Genomic DNA, 18,814 nt, shown 5'->3' with positions numbered 1-18,814 from the left:
GTTTCAAAATATTGTTCTGTCTCTTTAGTAAAAGCTTCCCAGTTAGCTCTCTTGTAATTGGTGTATGTGTGTCTGTGGCCAACTGGGGTGCATCATGTTTTGGTGGTGATGATTGGAAGGTGGTCAGAACCAAAGGTTCCGACCATTCTCCATGATGTTGTTGGGGTTAGGCACGGGGAGCAAAAGGTGATATCAGGAGAGGAGGGAGTTTTGAGGGATTTGTGTATGATTATGTGTGTTGTTCATGATAGTCAATGAGTCAAACTGAGTCTGTATATCAAGCCCTCTGTCTGTGTCAGGGTTGTCGACATATCAGGCAGACGACTTGGCGTTGAAGTCACCACCCATGATCAGGTTGGGGATTGAGGCTAGTTGGCTAAATTGAGGCCTGAAGGTGTTTGGAACTGTGAGGGATGATTGGGGGGGAACGTACAAGTTAACAATTGTCAGTGTTCATTTGTTGCCTGTGGGGATTCGAATGGATTGGATTTCTGTTGTGTTATTTGTGGTAGGGAGGAGAATTTTGGTTGTGGCACTTATGTCCACAAAACAGATGGAGTGGTGGATCAGGGTGATTGAGTCCACTGCCATTCCCGTCGGTCCGGTCTTGTGTGATGGTGGTGTAATTATGAAATGATGGTGTTTTGTGTGAGTGTCTTAGTTTTGTTTCTTGTATAATTGCAATGTGTATGTTGTGTTGTTTAAGAAAGTGTTCGAGTTCATGTTTTTTCGTGTTAATACCGTCAATGTTGTGTTGTAATATGTTGATGTTGTATGTTCTGTATGTGTTGTATGTTGCCGTTTGGGGTTGAGGTTGGGTGTTAATGGGGAAGGTATAGGATCTGGGTTAGAGGGGGGGAAAGGAGAGATTGGGGACAAAGGAAGGGGAGTACTGATTGGGGATAAGGGCAAAGGGAAATTGGGAGTGGGTAAGGGTGCTGGCTGTGGTTGGGGAGGTGGGAGTGGGGTTACTGGAGGGCAGGTAGAACATGTCCAAGTGTTTGTGTATTGGTTTGTGTCAGCAAGTGTTGTACAAGTGAGGTGGGCCCAGTTTTTACACATATTGCACTGAACTGAGCCCTTTGTCTGTCTGCTCGAGGTAATGGGTTTAGAGCATGTTGGGCATGTGTATTTTGTGGTGGGCCCAGGATTGCTCCCCACATCTCCGGCTAAAAGTAGAAGAAGAGGGGTGATCACCGAAAAATCACCCCTTGGTCCAGAAAAAACGTAACATTGCACGTTGAGGAAAAGGATTGTGGTACTCCCCATGGCAGACGTAGCACCTCTTGGGGATCGGTGCCACCTGCATAGAGCTGGTGGCCAGGGCTGGTTGCCGTCGCATTTGGCCCCTAACTCTTTTGGTTGGGGGGTGGTCCGACGACATAGACGCTGCGGCTCCAGGACCGCTATCGTGCTTGTTAGAGAGACTGGTTTATAGTTTGTAGGGTCTTCTTTGTTTCCCCCTTTATATATTGGTACTATATTTGCTCTTCTCCAATCTTTTGGAACTTTTCCTTCTTTCAATGAACTGTTTATTAGGCTATGTATTTTGTCTGCCAGTTCATTCCTGCATTCTTTCAAAATCCAGTTTGGTATTTCATCTGGTCCATGCAATTTTCTGACATCAAGATTACTCAAGTGTTTCATTATTTCATTCCTTGTTACTTCTATTTCTTTCATAGGGGGGACTTTCTCCTCCCATTCGATATCACTAGGTTGTATGTTTTCCCTTGTAAACACTGATTTAAAATGCTTGTTCATAATTTCTGCCATTTCTATTTCCTCTGTGTATTAAACTCCTTGCCATAGTTTCTCTAAATCTTGTTTGTTTTTCACATTGTTATTTACAAATCTGTAAAATAGTTTTGGTTGGTCTTTACATTTTTCTATGACATCTTTTTCGTATTTTCTTTTTTCTTGTCCGCACACTTGTACATGTTCATTTCTATAAGTTGTATATATTTTCCATTTTTCAGGTCTTTTGTATTTTTTCCATTTTGTCCAAGCTTTATCTCTTTTGCCTTTTAACTCCCTACAACTTTTGTTGTACCAGCACTTTACATATTCTTTTTCTTGCTTTTGTCTTGGCACATACTTTTCCACTCTATAAATTCTTGTCAAAATATTCCATTTCTCTTCCACTGTTGTTTCCTCTTTGTATATTCTTTCCCAGTCTTCTTTTTGAAAGAATGATCTTATTTTATAAAAAAAAAAAAAAATTCATACATCAATCTTCCTTTTCTATATTGTTCATTTCTTTTTATGTATTTCCTTGTTTAGTTCCATTTCAAGCAATATGTGGTCACTTTTACTTATTGGTGTCTTATATTCAACCTTTTCCATTATTTCAGGTGCTGATGTGATTATTAGGTCCAGTCTCTATACTTCTTCATTTCTATACCTAGTGTTCTCTTGAATCCATTGCATCATTGTATGATCAATAATCATATCAAGTATTACATTTCCCCATGAGTCGTATCCACCATTTACTGTCATCTCTTCCCAGCAGACTTCTTTACAATTAAAGTCACCCATTATAACTATTCTTCCTCCAACTTCCATTATCTTATTTAATGTTGTCCTTGTGTCTTCTAACATACTTATATGTTCTCTCTCTTCCCACGAGGCTGTTTTAGGAGGCACATAAGTTATTACAAACTTTCTGCTCTTCCTATCTTTGTCTTCCACTTCCATCATAATCATCTCTACTCTATTCTTTCCATATTTACCTAGTTGTATTTTGCGGGAAGGGGAGCTATGCTCGTGATGTCCCGCCTTTGTATCTTGCAGTGTCTAGTTTGTTTTTAAACTCATGAATGGTTTTTGCGCATACTATTCCATTGTCCAGTTTGTTCCAAGTGTCCAAAACTCTATGAGGAAAACTGTTTTTCTTCAGTTCTCTTCTATAGCTATGTTTTTTTATTTTCTTTCCATGTCCTCTTGTGTTTCTTTTGTCCCAGTTAAGTAAGTTCTCACTATCGAGTACCTCTGTGCCTTTCATGATTCTGTAGATGGTCAATAGGTCACCTCTCTCTCTTCTTTGCTCCAGTGTCGGTAACTCCAGTTTAGCCAATCTCTCCTCGTATGATAGGTTTGCAAGTGCAGGTGCCATTTTTGTAGCTGCTCTTTGGATTCTTTCTATTTTCTTTATATTCTTTTTGGTACTGGGGGACCACAATGTCGCTGCATACTCTAATCTAGGCCTTATCAATGTAACCAATATTTTTTTCATCATGTCTTCGTCCAAGTATGTAAACGCCACTTTTATTGATCTTAGCAAGTTGTAAGTCTCCCCGACAATTTTGTTAATCTGTATATCATAGGACAAGTCATTCGTGATAATTACTCCCAAGTCTTTTTCGGATCCTACTTTCTTTACTTCTTTGGTTCCAATTGTATATTTTCCTGATATTCTGTTTTTGCTTTTTCCAAACTCCATTATGCTACACTTCTTAGTATTAAAGTCCACTTCCCATTTCTGACTCCAGTTCCATACCCTATTTAGGTCTTCTTGCAGTGCTTCACAGTCCTCATCAGTTTCTATTTTCCTTAGCAGTTTGGCGTCATCGGCAAAGAAGCTCATGTAGCAGTTCACGTCCTCATCCATGTCATTCATATAGATAGCAAACATTATTGGTGCCAGCACAGATCCTTGCGGTACTCCACTGATCACCTCTTTCCAGTCTGAATATTTTTCTCTGAGCACTACTCTCATCTTTCTACCAGTCAGAAAGTCCTCTATCCATTTTAGTAGGTTTCCCTGTATTCCTCCTATGTGTTCCAGTTTTTTTAGTAGTTTTCTGTGTGGTACTTTGTCAAAGGCTTTTTGCAAGTCTAGGAATGCACAATCAGCCCATCCATTTCTTTCTTGCACTATGTCTATTAGTCTTGAGTAAAAGCATATTAAGTTTGTGGAGCATGATCTTCCTTGTCTGAATCCGAATTGTCTTGGGTTTAATATGTCATTGTCTTCCAGATGTTTTACCCATCTATTCTTGATTATTTTCTCACAAATTTTGGCTATGGTGCTTGTTAGTGATACTGGCCTATAGTTGGTGGGTTCTTCTTTGTTTCCTCCTTTGTGTATTGGTACAATGTTAGCGTTTTTCCAGTCCTCGGGCATCTTTCCTTCTTTGAGTGAGCTGTTTATTAAGATGTGTATTTTGTCTGTTAGTTCTTCTTTGCACTCCTTTAGAATCCAATTTGCAATACCGTCCGGGCCATGTGATTTTCTGACATCCAGCCTTGATAAATGTTCTGATATTTCCTTTAGTGATGCTGTAAACTCATTCATGAGGGGAGATTTCTTGTTTTTATCTATGTCACAATTTGGTATTTTCTCTCTGGTGAAAACAGATTTAAAGTGGTTGTTCATGACTTCGGCCATCTCTAAATCTTCTGTGTATTCTATGTTTCCTTGGCATAGTTTCACCAATTCCTGTTTGTTTTTAAGTTTACCATTCACATACCGATAGAATAGTTTGGGTTGCTCTTTGCATTTGTCTATAATATCCTTCTCATGGTTCCTTTTCTCCTCTCTTCTCACATTAACATACTCATTTCTATAGTTAACATAAATTTGCCATTTGCTTTGTTTTTTGTCTTTTCTCCACTTTTTCCAAGCTTTGTCCCTTCTGTCTTTTGCCTCACTGCATCTTTTGTTGAACCAACATTTAATGTACTCTCTCTCTCGCTTTTGTCTTGGTACATGCCTGTTTACCCCTTCATTGTAGTTTTCCATCAATATATTCCATTTCTCTTCCACTGTTGTTTCTTCCCTATAAAATATTTCCCAGTTTGCATTCCGGAAGAATGTCTTTAGTTTTGTAAAGTCTGTTTTGTTGTACCTCAGTCTTCCTTTCCTATGCTTTTCGTTCCTCTCTATGTCTATTTCTTCCTTTAGTATAGTTTCGATGAGTACATGGTCACTCTTTCCAATTGGTGTCTCATACTGGACTTTATGCACTATTTCAGGCTCTGTTGTAAATATTAGATCTAGTTTCGATGGCTCTTCATTATTTCTGTACCTTGTGTTTTCACGGACCCATTGGGTCATTGTGTACTCCATGGTCATATCTAGCAGTACATTGCCCCACGAGTCATCTCCTCCTTGCACTGTCATGCTGTCCCAACAAATTTCTTTGCAATTGAAGTCCCCCATAACTACCAGATTACCCTTACCCATTAGTATCTCATTGAGTGATTTTCTTGTATCATCTAGCATTTTTGTATGTTCGATTTCTTTCCAAGCGCTTGTTTTTGGAGGCACATAAGTCACCACAAACTTTCTACTTTTCATATTCTTGCCTTCGACTTTTATCATGATCAATTCAGCATTACCTTTGCCCTCTGCAATTTTTGTCACCTTTAGGTCTTTCTTGGCCAAGAACATGATTCCCCCTCCCTGTTTCTTGTCCCTGTTTTTTATCCAGTAATTGTATAAACCTTGTCCGATAACAGTGGATGGTATTTCACCTCTTAGTTTAGTCTCTACAATTCCCATTATGTCTGGTTTTGCTTCTAACAGATAATCATTGAGTTCGTTCAGTCCCGAAATTAGTCCGTCAATGTTGGTATAGGCCACTTTTAATTTTCTTCCTTCTCCCTGGTTTCTTCTTCCCTTGTTTTGTTCGTTTTGAAGCGCCATTGTCTTAATCTCAAGTCTATTACTCTCCACTGGAATTCTTTGCATTCTGTCTCTGATCTTTTCAAGTTTTTTTCCTTTGCTTCTTCTCTTAGTGCCCTTTCTTTTTCTAATTCCTCAGTACTCATTTCTCTTTTTATCCATATCTTATTGTATTTTTCACTCTTTGCCAAGTTACCTACTTTTTCAAATATGTCTTCTACTACCATTTGTGACCTTAGTTTTATCTTTAGAGGTCGATTCCTATCCTTAGTATAGCGACCAATTCTGTAAGTCTCTTCTAAGTCTGTGCCTGAATCACTGTCTCCCCCCTGAATTTCATTAAGGATTTCTACTGCTGTCTCTTTTTCTTCTTTTTCTCTCATGTACCTCGCCAATCCTTGTTTTTCTTTAAGCCCATAAACCACAATACATTTCTTCCTATCTACTGTGTCCCTGACCCAATTTGCTTTTTCGTTAATCACTTGAATGATTGTGTCTTTTGCATTATCTTGCATTTGCTGCTTGACTATTTCTTTGAAAGCAATTTCTTTATTTTCAATATTTTCTTTCCACTTCTTAATTTCCTGGATACTGTCCCCACCTAAGTTTTCTTCGATCTTTTGTGTCAATTCTTGTAATTTGTTGTTCACTTCCTGCTTTAGATTTTCGCTATTGTTATTATCATTAGTTTTCTTCTTTTCATTATCATTCTTCAGTTCATTTATGTCTCTTTTCATTTCTTTAATTTCGTTTGTAAGATCCAAGTTAGCTTTTCTCAGGTCAGAAATTTCATGGTTAGTCTTAGATAAACAATCAATTAAACCAATGACCTCTTTTCTTAAGTCCATGATTTCATTTTCCCACCGAGTCCTATTTTTGCTCATCTCTCTCTCTATCTCTAATAATCTACTTAAGTTCTTTCTTTCGTACTTACCAAACCCTAAGAAATCATTGTCGTAACACGTGTTTTGTTGATTGTTTACATTGCGGTTCAGTGGATTGCCGCCAGATGGCTCTGATTCGCAACTGGCTTTCGAGTCGTTTTCATTCATTTTTGCTAATTTCGAGTTAACACAATTAACTAGCACTGCATAGATACCATTTCGGGCACTCACGTTCACTCCCCACCCCTACAGTACAAACCAGGTTTTCCTTTTTCGTCGTAAATCCTCATACACCTCATGTTTATATCCTTCTTAGTCAGGAACATAATTCCACCCCCTTGTTTTACCTCTCTGTTTCTAATCCAATAATTATATACATCATGTCCTACACTGTTCGGTGGTAGTGGACCTTTCAATTTTGTCTCTACAATTCCCATTATGTCCAGTTCTTTTTCCTTCAGATAACCATTCAGTTCATTCAATCCTGTTATTAGGCCATCTATATTTGTGTAAGACACTCTTAATTTTCTGCTACTTCCATTGTATTCTCTGTTTCCCTTTTGTTTTTCTCTGTTATGTGCTATTTCCTCACTTTCATATTCACTACTCTCCAATAGAATTCCTCTATTTCTGACTCTGTTCTGTTCTCGTTTTTTTCCCTTAGCTTCTAGTCTTTTTGCTTTCTCATCCTCTCTTTCCTCCTTATTCATTTCTCTTTTTATCCATACCTTTTTATATCGTTCATTGTCTGCTAGTTTCCCTGTTTTTGCCAAGATATTCTCTGCTGTTGTTTGTGACCTGAATTTAACCTTAATTGGTCTGATATTATCTGTACTATATTTCCTTAGTCTATATATTTCTTCAGTTTGTTTCCCTATTTCAGGTTCATCTTCCTGAACTAATTCTGATATATTATTTACATTATCTTTTTCCTCCTTAATTCATGTAGTCCTATTTAGATTATACTTCTCTTCCATCTCTAATATAATTATACATTTCTTTTTATATGCTAAGTCTCTGACTATATTCTCCTTCTGTCTCATCACTTTGATAACTGTGTCTTCAGTTTGTTGTTTCATCTGCTGTGTCACTATATGATTAAATGCAATTTTTTCATCACCTTCCCACTACACGAGCTTTCCCCTTCCCTATAGATACAAAAAGGTACTTCCTTGACGTTGAGATCCACGAAAATTTCCCTTCTTTTTTGGAGCTCTAATCTTTGCTGTGAATCTGTCTACATGTATTTGCCTAGTTGTATTTTATGGGAAGGGGAGCTTTGCTCATGGTGTCCTGTCTTCATATCTCATTTTATCTAAACTTTTTAAATTCATGTATTGTTTTTGCACACACCACTTTCTCATCTAACTTGTTCCAAATGTCTATTACTCTGTGGGGAAAGCTGTTCTTTTTCAGATCTCTTCTATAACTGTCTTGATTTTCTTTCCATATCCTCTTGTATTTCTATCATCCAATTTTATTAGATTATCTCTATCAATAGTTTCTATGCCTTTCATGATTCTATAAACAGTTATCAAATCTCCTCTCTCTTTTCTTTGCTCTAATATCTGTAGTTCAAGTTTTGCTAGTCTCTCTTCATATGATATTTTTGAGAGTGTTGGTGCCAATTTTATTAGATTATCTCTATCAATAGTTTCTATGCCTTTCATGATTCTATAAACAGTTATCAAATCTCCTCTCTCTTTTCTTTGCTCTAATGTCTGTAGTTCAAGTTTTGCTAGTCTCTCTTCATATGATAGTTTTGAGAGTGTTGGTGCCAATTTTGTAATTGCTCTTTGTATTCTTTCAAGTTTTGTTATACATTTTTTGTACTTGGTGACCACATCGTTGCTGCATATTCCAATCTTGGTCTTATGAAAGTGATTAGTATTTTCTTCACCATTTCTTCATCCAGGTATGTAAATGCAACTTTGTTCTTATTAAATTATAAGTTTCTCCAAAAATCTTGTTTATATGTGTATTTACCTAGTTGTCTATTACTCTGTGAGGAAAGCTGTTCTTTTTCAGATCTCTTCTGTAGCTGTCTTTCTTGATTTTCTTTCCGTGTCCTCTTGTATTTCTATCATCCCATTTTATCAGATTCTCTCTATCAATAATTTCTATGCCTTTCATGATTCTGTAAATAGCTATCAAATCTCCTCTCTCTTCTTTGCTCTAGTGTCTGTAGCTCAAGTTTTGCTAGTCTCTCTTCATATGATAGTTTTGAGAGTGTTGGTGCCAATTTTGTAATTGCTCTTTGTATTCTTTCAAGTTTTTTTATACATTTTTTTGTACTTGGTGACCACATCATTGCAGCATATTCCAATCTTGGTCTTATCAGAGTGATTAGAATTTTGTTCACCATTTCTTCATCCAGGTATGTAAATGCCACTTTAATTGTTCTTATTTAATTATAAGTTTCTCCAAAAATCTTATATGTTTCTCAGGTGACATATTATTCATAACAATGACTCCCAGGTCCTTCTCATTTTCTACTTTTTTTATTCCTTCTTCTGTGTGTGTGTGTATTTACCTAGTTGTATTTTGCGGGAAGGGGAGCTATGCTCATGGTGTCCCGCCATTGTATCTCACAGTGCCTAGTTTGCTTTTAAACTCATGAATGGTTTTTGCGCATACTATTTCATTATCCAATTTGTTCCAAGTGTCCAAAACTCTATGTGGAAAACTGTTTTTCTTCAGTTCTCTTCTATAGCTATGTTTTTTTTATTTTCTTTCCATGTCCTCTTGTGTTCCTCTTGTCCCAGTTTAGTAAGTCCTCTCTATCAAGTATCTCTGTGCCTTTCATGATTCTGTAGATGGTCAATAGGTCACCTCTCTTCTTTGCTCCAGTGTCGGTAACTCCAGTTTAACCAATCTCTCCTCGTATGATAGGTTTGCAGGTGCCATTTTTGTAGGTGCTCTTTGGATTCTTTCTATTTTCTTTCTATTCTTTTTGGTACTGGGGGACCACAATTTCACCGCATACTCTAGTCTAGGCCTTATCAATGTAACCAATATTTTTTTTTATCATGTTTTCGTCCAAGTATGCAAATGCCACTTCTATTGATCTTAGCAAGTTGTAAGTCTCCCCGACAATTTTGTTAATCTGTTTATCATAGGACAAGTCGTTTGTGATAATTACCGTACTCCCAAGTCTTTTTCGGATCCTACTTTCTTTACTTCCTTGGTTCCAATTGTATATTTTCCTGATATTCTGTTTTTGCTTTTTCCAAACTCCACTATGCTACACTTCTTAGTATTAAAGTCCACTTCCCATTTCTGACTCCAGTTCCATACCCTATTCAGGTCTTCTTGCAGTGCTTCACAGTCCTTATCAGTTTCTACTTTCCATAACAGTTTGGCGTTGTCAGCAAAGAAGCTCATGTAACAGTTCACGTCTTCGTCCATGTCATTCATATAGATAGCAAACATTATTGGTGCCAGTACAGATCCTTGCGGTACTCCAATGATCACCTCTTACCAATCTGAATATTTTTCACTGAGGACTACTCTCATCTTTCTACCAGTGTGTGTGTATGTGTGTGTTTACCTAGTTGTATTTACCTACCGGTATGTGTTTTTGGAGGGAGATTCCTGGCTACTTAACCATTATCATGCACTGGTCTTGTGATGGTTGCTTGCCTTAGGCCATGGATGAGTGTTCATTCATATGTGTGTTGTAATGTAGTTTTTCATGGGTAATATTGTAATATGTAAAGTAATGGTTACACCATACATGAATTTGAGGCTAGGTATGGTAAATTGTAGAATAGATGGGACCCAAAAAGTATTACTTCTTTCCTGAACAGTATACTGCAATTAGGTAAATATGATTAGTATATAAATTTGACCCGCAAAAGTTTTTGCCAAGATGCCACATAAGTTGTTAACATAGACATTGGAAAATGTGGGACTTAAAGGTATACTGGAATGAAGGATTTCCTGAATGATAGGTGTATATATATATCCATTCTTTTTCATTGCAGAAGCAGAAGCATTCACGAGCAAGGCTAAGCCAGGAGGCAGTTTTACCATTCTCAGCATTCCTCACTGATTCATTTGGCAGACAGCATTCATATCTTCGCATCTCTTTGACTGAAAGATGTAATCTCAGGTGTAAGGCAAATTTTACCTCTGTACTATTGTGTGTGTATTTACCTAGTTGTATCTTACAGGAAGGGGAGCTACACTTGTGGTGTCCCATCTCTGTATCTCGCCATATCTAATTTGCTCTTAAATTCGTGTATTTTTTTGCACACACTATAGTTTCATCTAGTATGTTCCATACATCTACCACTCTGTGTGGAAAGCTGTTCTTTTTCAGGTCTCTTCAATAACTGTCCTTTTTGAGGTGCCGCCCATGTCCTCTTGTATTTCTCTTATCCCAATTTAGTAAGTCTTCTCTATCAAAGACATTCATACCTCTCATAATTCTATAGATGGTCAACAAGTCACCTCTATCTCTTCTTTGTTCCAGAGTTTTGATAGAGTTTGAGCCATCTTCATAGTTGCTCTCTGGATTCTCTCAATTTTCCTTATATTCTTTTTAGTACTGGGTGACCATAGTGTTGCTGCATACACCAATTTTGGCTTTATCAGCGTGACTAGTATTTTCTTTACCATTTCTTCATCCAAGTAAATAAAAGCCACTTTAATTGATATTAGCAAGTTATAGGTTTCTCCGACAATTTTGTTTATCTGTTTGTCAGGGGACACATCCTTTGTGATTACTCCCAGGTCTTTTTCAGATCCCACTTTCTTTGCTTTATTTGTATTTACCTAGTTGTAATATACGGGAGGGGAGCTATGCTCGTGGTGACCCATCTTTGTATCTCTCCGCATCAAGTTTTATCTTAAAATCTTGTATAGTGTTAGCACATACTGTTTTGTTGTCTAATTTGTTCCATGTATTTATCGCTCTGTGTGGGAAACTGTTCCTTTTCAAGTTTTTTCTATAACTATCCTTTTTCAATTTTTTTCCGTGTCCTCTTATTTTACCGTTTTCCCACACTAATAGGTCGTTCCTGTCTAAAACTTCCATTCCTTTCATTATTCTGTAGATAGTTAGCAAATCTCCTCTTTCTCTTCTTTGTTCCAGAGTTGGTAGGTTCAATTTGGATAGTCTTTGCTCATATGTTAGTTCGGCGAGTGTCGGTACTAGTTTGGTTGTCGCTGTTGGTAATCTTTCTAGTTTCTTAATATTCTTTTTGGTACTGGGTGTCCAAAGTGATGCTGCGTACTCAAGTTTTGGTCTTATTAGTGTAGTTAGTATTTTCCTTATCATTTCTTCGTCCATATAAGTAAATGCCACTGTGATTGCTCTCAATAAGTTGTAGGTTTCTCCAAACATCTTATTTATATGCTTATCTGGTTTCATGTCCTTTCCAATCATCACTCCAAGATCTTTTTCATAGTATCAATTTTATATTGTCCTGATATCCTTTTTTTACTTTTTCCAAATTCCATTATGCTACATTTCTTAACGAAGTCCATTTCCCACTTCTGACTCCATTCCCAAACCCCATTCAGATATCTCTGCAGTTAATCACAGTCCATTTCAGCACTCACTTTCTTCAACAGTTGCATTGTCTGCAAAGAACCTCATGTAACAGCCCATCCATCCATTTCCTTTATTATATCTAGTAGTCTTGAATAAAAACAGATAAAATTTGTGGTATATGATGTTCCTTGTCTAAACCCAAATTGTCTCAGATTTAGTATATTGTAGACTCCAGATATTTCATCCATCACAGTGAATCACTGTCCATTTCAGTATTCACTTTCTTCAACAGTTTTCCATCATCTGCAAAGAAGCTCGTGTAACATTCCACACCATCATCCATGTCATTCACATAAATGGCAAACATTATATGAACCACTACTGATCCTTGTGGAACTCCACTAATCACCTCTTCCCAAGTAGAACTCTTATCTCTGAGGACTACTCTCATTTTTCTTCCATGCAAGAAGTCCTCCATCCATTTCAGTAGAGTACCTTGTATCCCTCCAATGGTTTCTAGTTTTCTTAATAGTTGTTTGTGTGGAACTTTGTCAAGGTTTTTGTAGGTCTAGGAAAGTACAATCAGCCCATCTGTCCATTTCCTTTATTATATCTAGTAGTGTTGAGTAAAAACAGATTAAATTTGTGGTACATGATGTTCCCTATCTAAATCCAAATTGTCTCAGTTTAGTATATTGCTCTACTCCAGCTGTTTTATCCATATACTTTTTATAACTTTTTCACAAATTTTGTGCTTGTAAGGGAAACTGGTCTGTAATTTTTTGGGTCTTCCTTGTTTCCTCCTTTATATAGTGGTATGATATCAGTATTTTTCCAGTCTTCTAGTATTTTTCCTTCTTTGAGTGAGCAATTTGTTGTGTTATATGTTTTGTCTGTTAGTTCTATATATTCTTTTAATATCCAATTTGTAATTCCATCTGGACCGTGTGATTTCCTGACATAAAGGTTCATTATGTGATCCATTATTTCTTTTCTTTCTGTGTTACTTTTATTTCCCTCATTGGGAAAGGGGTTCACTTCTCTCCCCTCATCCCGATGTACATTTTTTCTAGTGAAAACACACTTGAAGTGTTTGCTCATGACTTCAACCATTTCTGTATCTTCTGTGTATTCCATATTTGTTATGATGATCACTCCCAGGTCTTTTTCATATCTCACTTTCTTTACTTCCTTTTCACCAATTTTATGGTGTCTTTTTTTTTTACTTTTTCCAAATTCCATTATGCTACATTTCTTAATGTTGAAGTCCACTTCCCACGTGTGACTCCATTCTCAGACCCTGTTCAGATGTCTGTAGTGAGTCACAGTCTGTTTCAGTATTCTCTTTAACAATTTTCCATCATCTGCAAAGAAGCGCATGTAACACTCCACGTCCATGTCATTCACAAAAATACCAAACATTATTGGAACCAATACTGATCCTCATGGAACTCCTAATTACCTCCTCCCAATTAGAACTCTCATCTCTTTTTTTTTTTTTTCCCCCATGCAAAAAGTCCTCCATCCATTTCAATAGTTCACCTTGTATCCCTCCTATGGTTTCCAGTTTTCTTAGTTTTTTGTGAAGGACTTTATCAAAAGTTTTTTGTAGATCTAGGAAAATGCAATCGGCCCACATGTCCCTTTCTTGTATTATGTCTATTAGTCTTCAGTAAAAGCAGATAAAATTTGTGGTGCATGATGTTCCCTGTCTAAATCTGAATAGTCTCAGATTTAGTATATTGTTCTACTGTAGATGTTTTATCCATCTACTTTTTATCACTTTTTCACAAATTTTGGCTACTGTGCTTGTAAGGGAAACCAGTCTGTAATTTGTTGGGTCTTCCTTGTTTCCTCCTTTATATGGTGGTATGATATCTGTATTTTTCCAGTCTTCTGGTATTTTTTCTTCTTTGAGTGAGCAACTTATTATGTTATATGTTTTGTCTGTTAGTTCTTCTTTGCATTCTTTTAATACCCAATTTGCGATTCCATCAGGGCTGTGTGATTTCCTGACATCAAGGCTTATTATGTGATCCATTATTTCTTTCCGTGTTAGCATTATTGCCTCAATTGTGGGGAGGGATTTCACTTCTCTCCTTTCATCCCGATGTTGTGCATTTTTTCTAGTGAAAACGACTTGAAGTGTTTGCTCATGACTTCAACCATTTCTGTATCTTCTGTGTATTCCATATTTTTTGTGATAATCACTCCCAGGTCTTTTTCATATCCCACTTTCTTTTCCTAGGCCTTATAGTGTGACTAATATATTTTTTTTTTTAATTTTTGTCTAAATAGGTAAAAGGCACCTTTATTGATCATAGGAAGTTGTAGGATTCTCTAACAATTTTGTTTGTTTATTAGGAGACAAGTCATTTGAGATAATTACTCCCAGGTGTTTTTCTGATCCCACTTTCTTTACTTCCTTTGTTCCAATTGTATATTGTCCTGATATTTTTTTTTTTACTTTTTCTGAACTCCATTATGCTATATTTCTAAATGTTAAAGTCTGCTTCCCACCTCTGACTATTTCCAAACCTTGTTTTGGTCTCTTGGTAGTAATTCACAATCCGTCTTGGTTTTCACTCTCCTCAACAGTTTAGCATCATCTGCAAAGAAGCTTGCGTAACATTCCACATCTTCATCCATGTCATTTACATAAATAGTGAACATTATTAGAGCCAATACTGATCCATGTGGAACTCCACCAATCAACTCTTCCCAACCTGAACACTTTTCTCAGAGCACTACTCTCATTTTTACTGCCATGCAGGAAATCCTCCATCCAGTTTAGTAGTTTACTTTGTATCTCTCCTTTGTCTTCCAATTTTTTAAATAATTTTCTGTGTGATACTTTGTCAAAGGCTTTTTGTAAGTCTAGGAAAGCACAGTCAGCCCATCCGTCCCTTTCTTGTATTATATCTATTAGTCTTGAGTAGAAACAGGTTAAATTTGTGGTGCGTGATCCTCCCTGTCTGAATCCAAATTGTTTCGAATGTATTATATTTTCTTCCAAGTGTTTTATCTATTCTTGATCATTTTTTTCACAAATTTTGGTTATAGTGCTTGTAAGGGAGACCTGTCTGTAATTTGTTGGTTCTTCTTTGTTTCCTGTTTTATATATTGGTACAATGTTGGTATTTTCCAGTCTTTTGGTATTTTTCCTTCTTTGTATATTTTGTCCATTAGTTCTTCTTTACATTCTTTTAGCATCCAATTTGCAATTTTGTCTGGGCCGTGTGACTTCCGAACATCAAGGTTTGTTAATTGATTCATTATTTCTTTTTGCGTGACTATTATTTCCCTCATGGGGGACATCTCACTTCACTTCCTTTGTCCCAATGCTGTACTTTTTTCTAGTGAAAACCAACTTGAAGTGATTGTTCATTACTTCAGCAATTTCTAGATCTTCTGTGTATTCTGTATTTCCTTGGCGTAGTTTTGTCATTTCCTGTTTATTTTCTGTAATGTATTTTTTGTTTTTACATTATATACCAAAGGCTTTTTCCCCCTACACGGGGGGGTAGCCAAAAAGAAAAAGGCATAGAAACCACTCCCACCCATTTAATTTCCTATATATTCCACTCCTCTCCACCCTCCCTCCCTCTTATCTTGGCACCTCCTGGATGATGGGTCATCCCTGCATCCTGTCCACTGCCCTGGCTCAGAAGCAGTGATGCAAGACGCAGCACATCCACAGCAAGGCCGCTTCATAAATTTGCAAGAAAGGAGAAGACGGGGAGAAATCCCTTCGGGCTGTGTCAATTTTTTTTTCTCATACATACTTCCTCACCCCCCATCCCCCACCCACTCCCCCTCATGCATCACAGCATCATCTATACACAACCCCTCTCCATTCACCCCTATCTTCTGTCCTCTCCCATCCTTCCTCCACAAACATTCCTTTCTTTTGCAATGCCCCTTTCACCCCATCCATCTATCTCATCATAGGATGCCCCCTCATATTCACTCCTTCCACCTCTGCCTTCCACACTTCTTTTACTAATCTTTCTTCACTCATTCTTTCCATGTTTCTAAACCATCCTAATACTCTTTCATCAACCCTCTCCCAGCTCCCTTTCCACCCCTGTTCTCATCCTCACCTCCTTTCTCACTCAATCCAGCCTAGTAACCCCTATCATACTTCTCAGACATTTCATCTCAAACACATTCAAACTCCTTCTCTCTTCCTCTCTCATGTTCCATGTTTCTGCCCCATACATTGCTGTTGGCACAATCACTCCTTCATATTAAACCTTCATATTAAACCTTCATTAAACCCATGACAATTCGGATTCAGACAAGGAAGATCATGCTCCACAAACTTAATATGCTTTTACTCAAGACTAATAGACATAGTGCAAGAAAGAAATGGATGGGCTGATTGTGCATTCCTAGACTTGCAAAAAGCCTTTGACAAAGTACCACACAGAAAACTACTAAAAAAAACTGGAACACATAGGAGGAATACAAGGAAACCTACTAAAATGGATAGAGGACTTTCTGACTGGTAGAAAGATGAGAGTAGTGCTCAGAGAAAAATATTCAGATTGGAAAGAGGTGATCAGTGGAGTACCGCAAGGATCTGTGCTGGCACCAATAATGTTTGCTATCTATATGAATGACATGGACGAGGACGTGAACTGCTACATGAGCTTCTTTGCTGATGACGCCAAACTGCTAAGGAAAATAGAAACTGATGAGGACTGAAGCACTGCAAGAAGACCTAAATAGGGTATGGAACTGGAGTCAGAAATGGGAAGTGGACTTTAATACTAAGAAGTGTAGCATAATGGAGTTTGGAAAAAGCAAAAACAGAATATCAGGAAAATATACAATTGGAACCAAAGAAGTAACGAAAGTAGGATCCGAAAAAGATTTGGGAGTAATTATCACGAACAACTTGTCCTATGATATACAGATTAACAAAATTGTCGGGGAGACTTACAACTTGCTAAGATCAATAAAAGTGGCGTTTACATACTTGGACGAAGACATGATAAAAAAAATATTGGTTACATTGATAAGGCCTAGATTAGAGTATGCGGCGACATTGTGGTCCCCCAGTACCAAAAAGAATAGAAAGAAAATAGAAAGAATCCAAAGAGCAGCTACAAAAATGGCACCTGCACTTGCAAACCTATCATACGAGGAGAGATTGGCTAAACTGGAGTTACCGACACTGGAGCAAAGAAGAGAGGTGACCTATTGACCATCTACAGAATCATGAGAGGCACAGAGGTACTCGATAGAGAGAACTTACTTAACTGGGACAAAAGAAACACAAGAGGACATGGAAAGGAAATAAAAAAACATAGCTATAGAAGAGAACTGAAGAAAAACAGTTTTCCTCATAGAGTTTTGGACACTTGGAACAAACTGGACAATGAAATAGTATGTGCAAAAACCATTCATGAGTTTAAAAACAAACTAGACACTGCGAGATACAAAGGTGGGACACCACGAGCATAGCTCCCCTTCCCGCAAAATACAACTAGGTAAATATAACCTCCTCTTAGCATCCATTCCCAGATGTCTATTTCTCATTACACTTTTCAATCCACCAAGGCATTTACTCGCTTCTCTCAATCTACATTCTACCTCCACCCACCACTCATCCCTTTCCTGCCACATTCGCACCCAAGTATCCAAAACTATCCACTTCCTCCAGTCTTTCACCCTTAATGCTCACTTCCAGCCTGCTGTCACTCTCTCCCCTTGTACATCTCAACACCTTACTTTTGCCCACATTTATCTTCAGCTTCCTTCTTTCACACACCTTCTCAAACTCTGTCACTAACTTCCTCAATACCTCCTCTGATCCTGCTACAAGCGCAGTGTCGTCAGCAAACAACAACTGGCATTTTTTGTAATTTTGTTTTTCCTCTCTGCACACTTTTACATATTCATTTCTATGATTGATATATATTTGCCATTTTCCATGTTGTTTTTATCTTTTCTCCATCTTTACCAAGCCTTATCTCTTCTATCTTTTGCCTTGCTGCATCTTCTGTTGAACCAGCACTTAACCCCTTCCATATGGTGCCGCATACGTAGGCGGCATGAGGAGCAAGTGGATACGCGAGGCTGCCATATCAGCGTCTTGATTATATTGATTGTAGTTGCCCCTGCGTAATGACGTACTCTCTAAACTGTCTTCATCACATTTTCTATGGTTATCAAAATTCACGGGTGAAAGAGAGAACGATCGATATAAGCGGTGACTATATTTTATGATGCGAGTATTATTACGACACATCGTACGTCTGACAGCTAATGCTGCCCACGAGATTTTGGCACGTACTGAAGAGGTTTCTGTCTTGGTACATATTCACTCCTTCATTATAGATTTCCATCAAGATCGTCCATTTCTCTTCCACTTTTGTCTCTTCAATGTAGAATTTTTCCCAATTTGCATTTTGAAAGTATTTCTTACATTTCCCAAAGTCTGTTTTGTTGTACATCAATCTTTTCTGTATTTCTCCTTTCTCTCCATATATATTTCTTCCTTTAGTTCAGCCTCTATTAGTATGTGGTCACTCTTTCCAAATAGTGTCTTGTATTAAATTTTACCCACAATTTCAGGTCCTATTGTAAATATTAAATCCAGTCTCGACAGTTCTTCATTGTGTCTGAATCTGGTATTACTCACCCATTGTGTCATTGTATGTGCTGTGGTCATGTCAAGTAATACATTTCCCCAAAGATCCTCTCTGCCTTTCACTGTCATCTCTTTCCAACAGATTTCTTTGTAGTTAAAATCTCCCATAAATACCAGGTTACCTCCATCCTTCAGTATCTCAT

General features: G+C 37.5%; 1 protein-coding gene across 4 annotated transcripts in view; it reads left to right on the top strand.

Annotated features, from left to right (window-relative positions):
• Positions 1 to 18,814, top strand: part of LOC143040226 (uncharacterized) — a 134,412-nt gene that overhangs the window by 17,066 nt on the left and 98,532 nt on the right. For 3 of the 4 annotated variants that reach the window (XM_076210933.1, XM_076210928.1, XM_076210926.1), the window contains exon 2: positions 10,497 to 10,626. The exons of the other annotated variant lie outside the window; for it this stretch is intronic. In XM_076210933.1, coding sequence (XP_076067048.1) covers positions 10,497 to 10,626 — 130 coding nt within the window. The remainder of the gene's footprint in view (positions 1 to 10,496; positions 10,627 to 18,814) is intronic. 4 annotated transcript variants of the gene reach the window in all.

Source organism: Oratosquilla oratoria, chromosome 28 (assembly GCF_046742065.1).
Source record: "Oratosquilla oratoria isolate Oo_2021 chromosome 28, ASM4674206v1, whole genome shotgun sequence".
Lineage (NCBI taxonomy): Eukaryota > Metazoa > Arthropoda > Malacostraca > Stomatopoda > Squillidae > Oratosquilla > Oratosquilla oratoria.
This window is presented reverse-complemented; position numbering and strand designations above follow the sequence as displayed.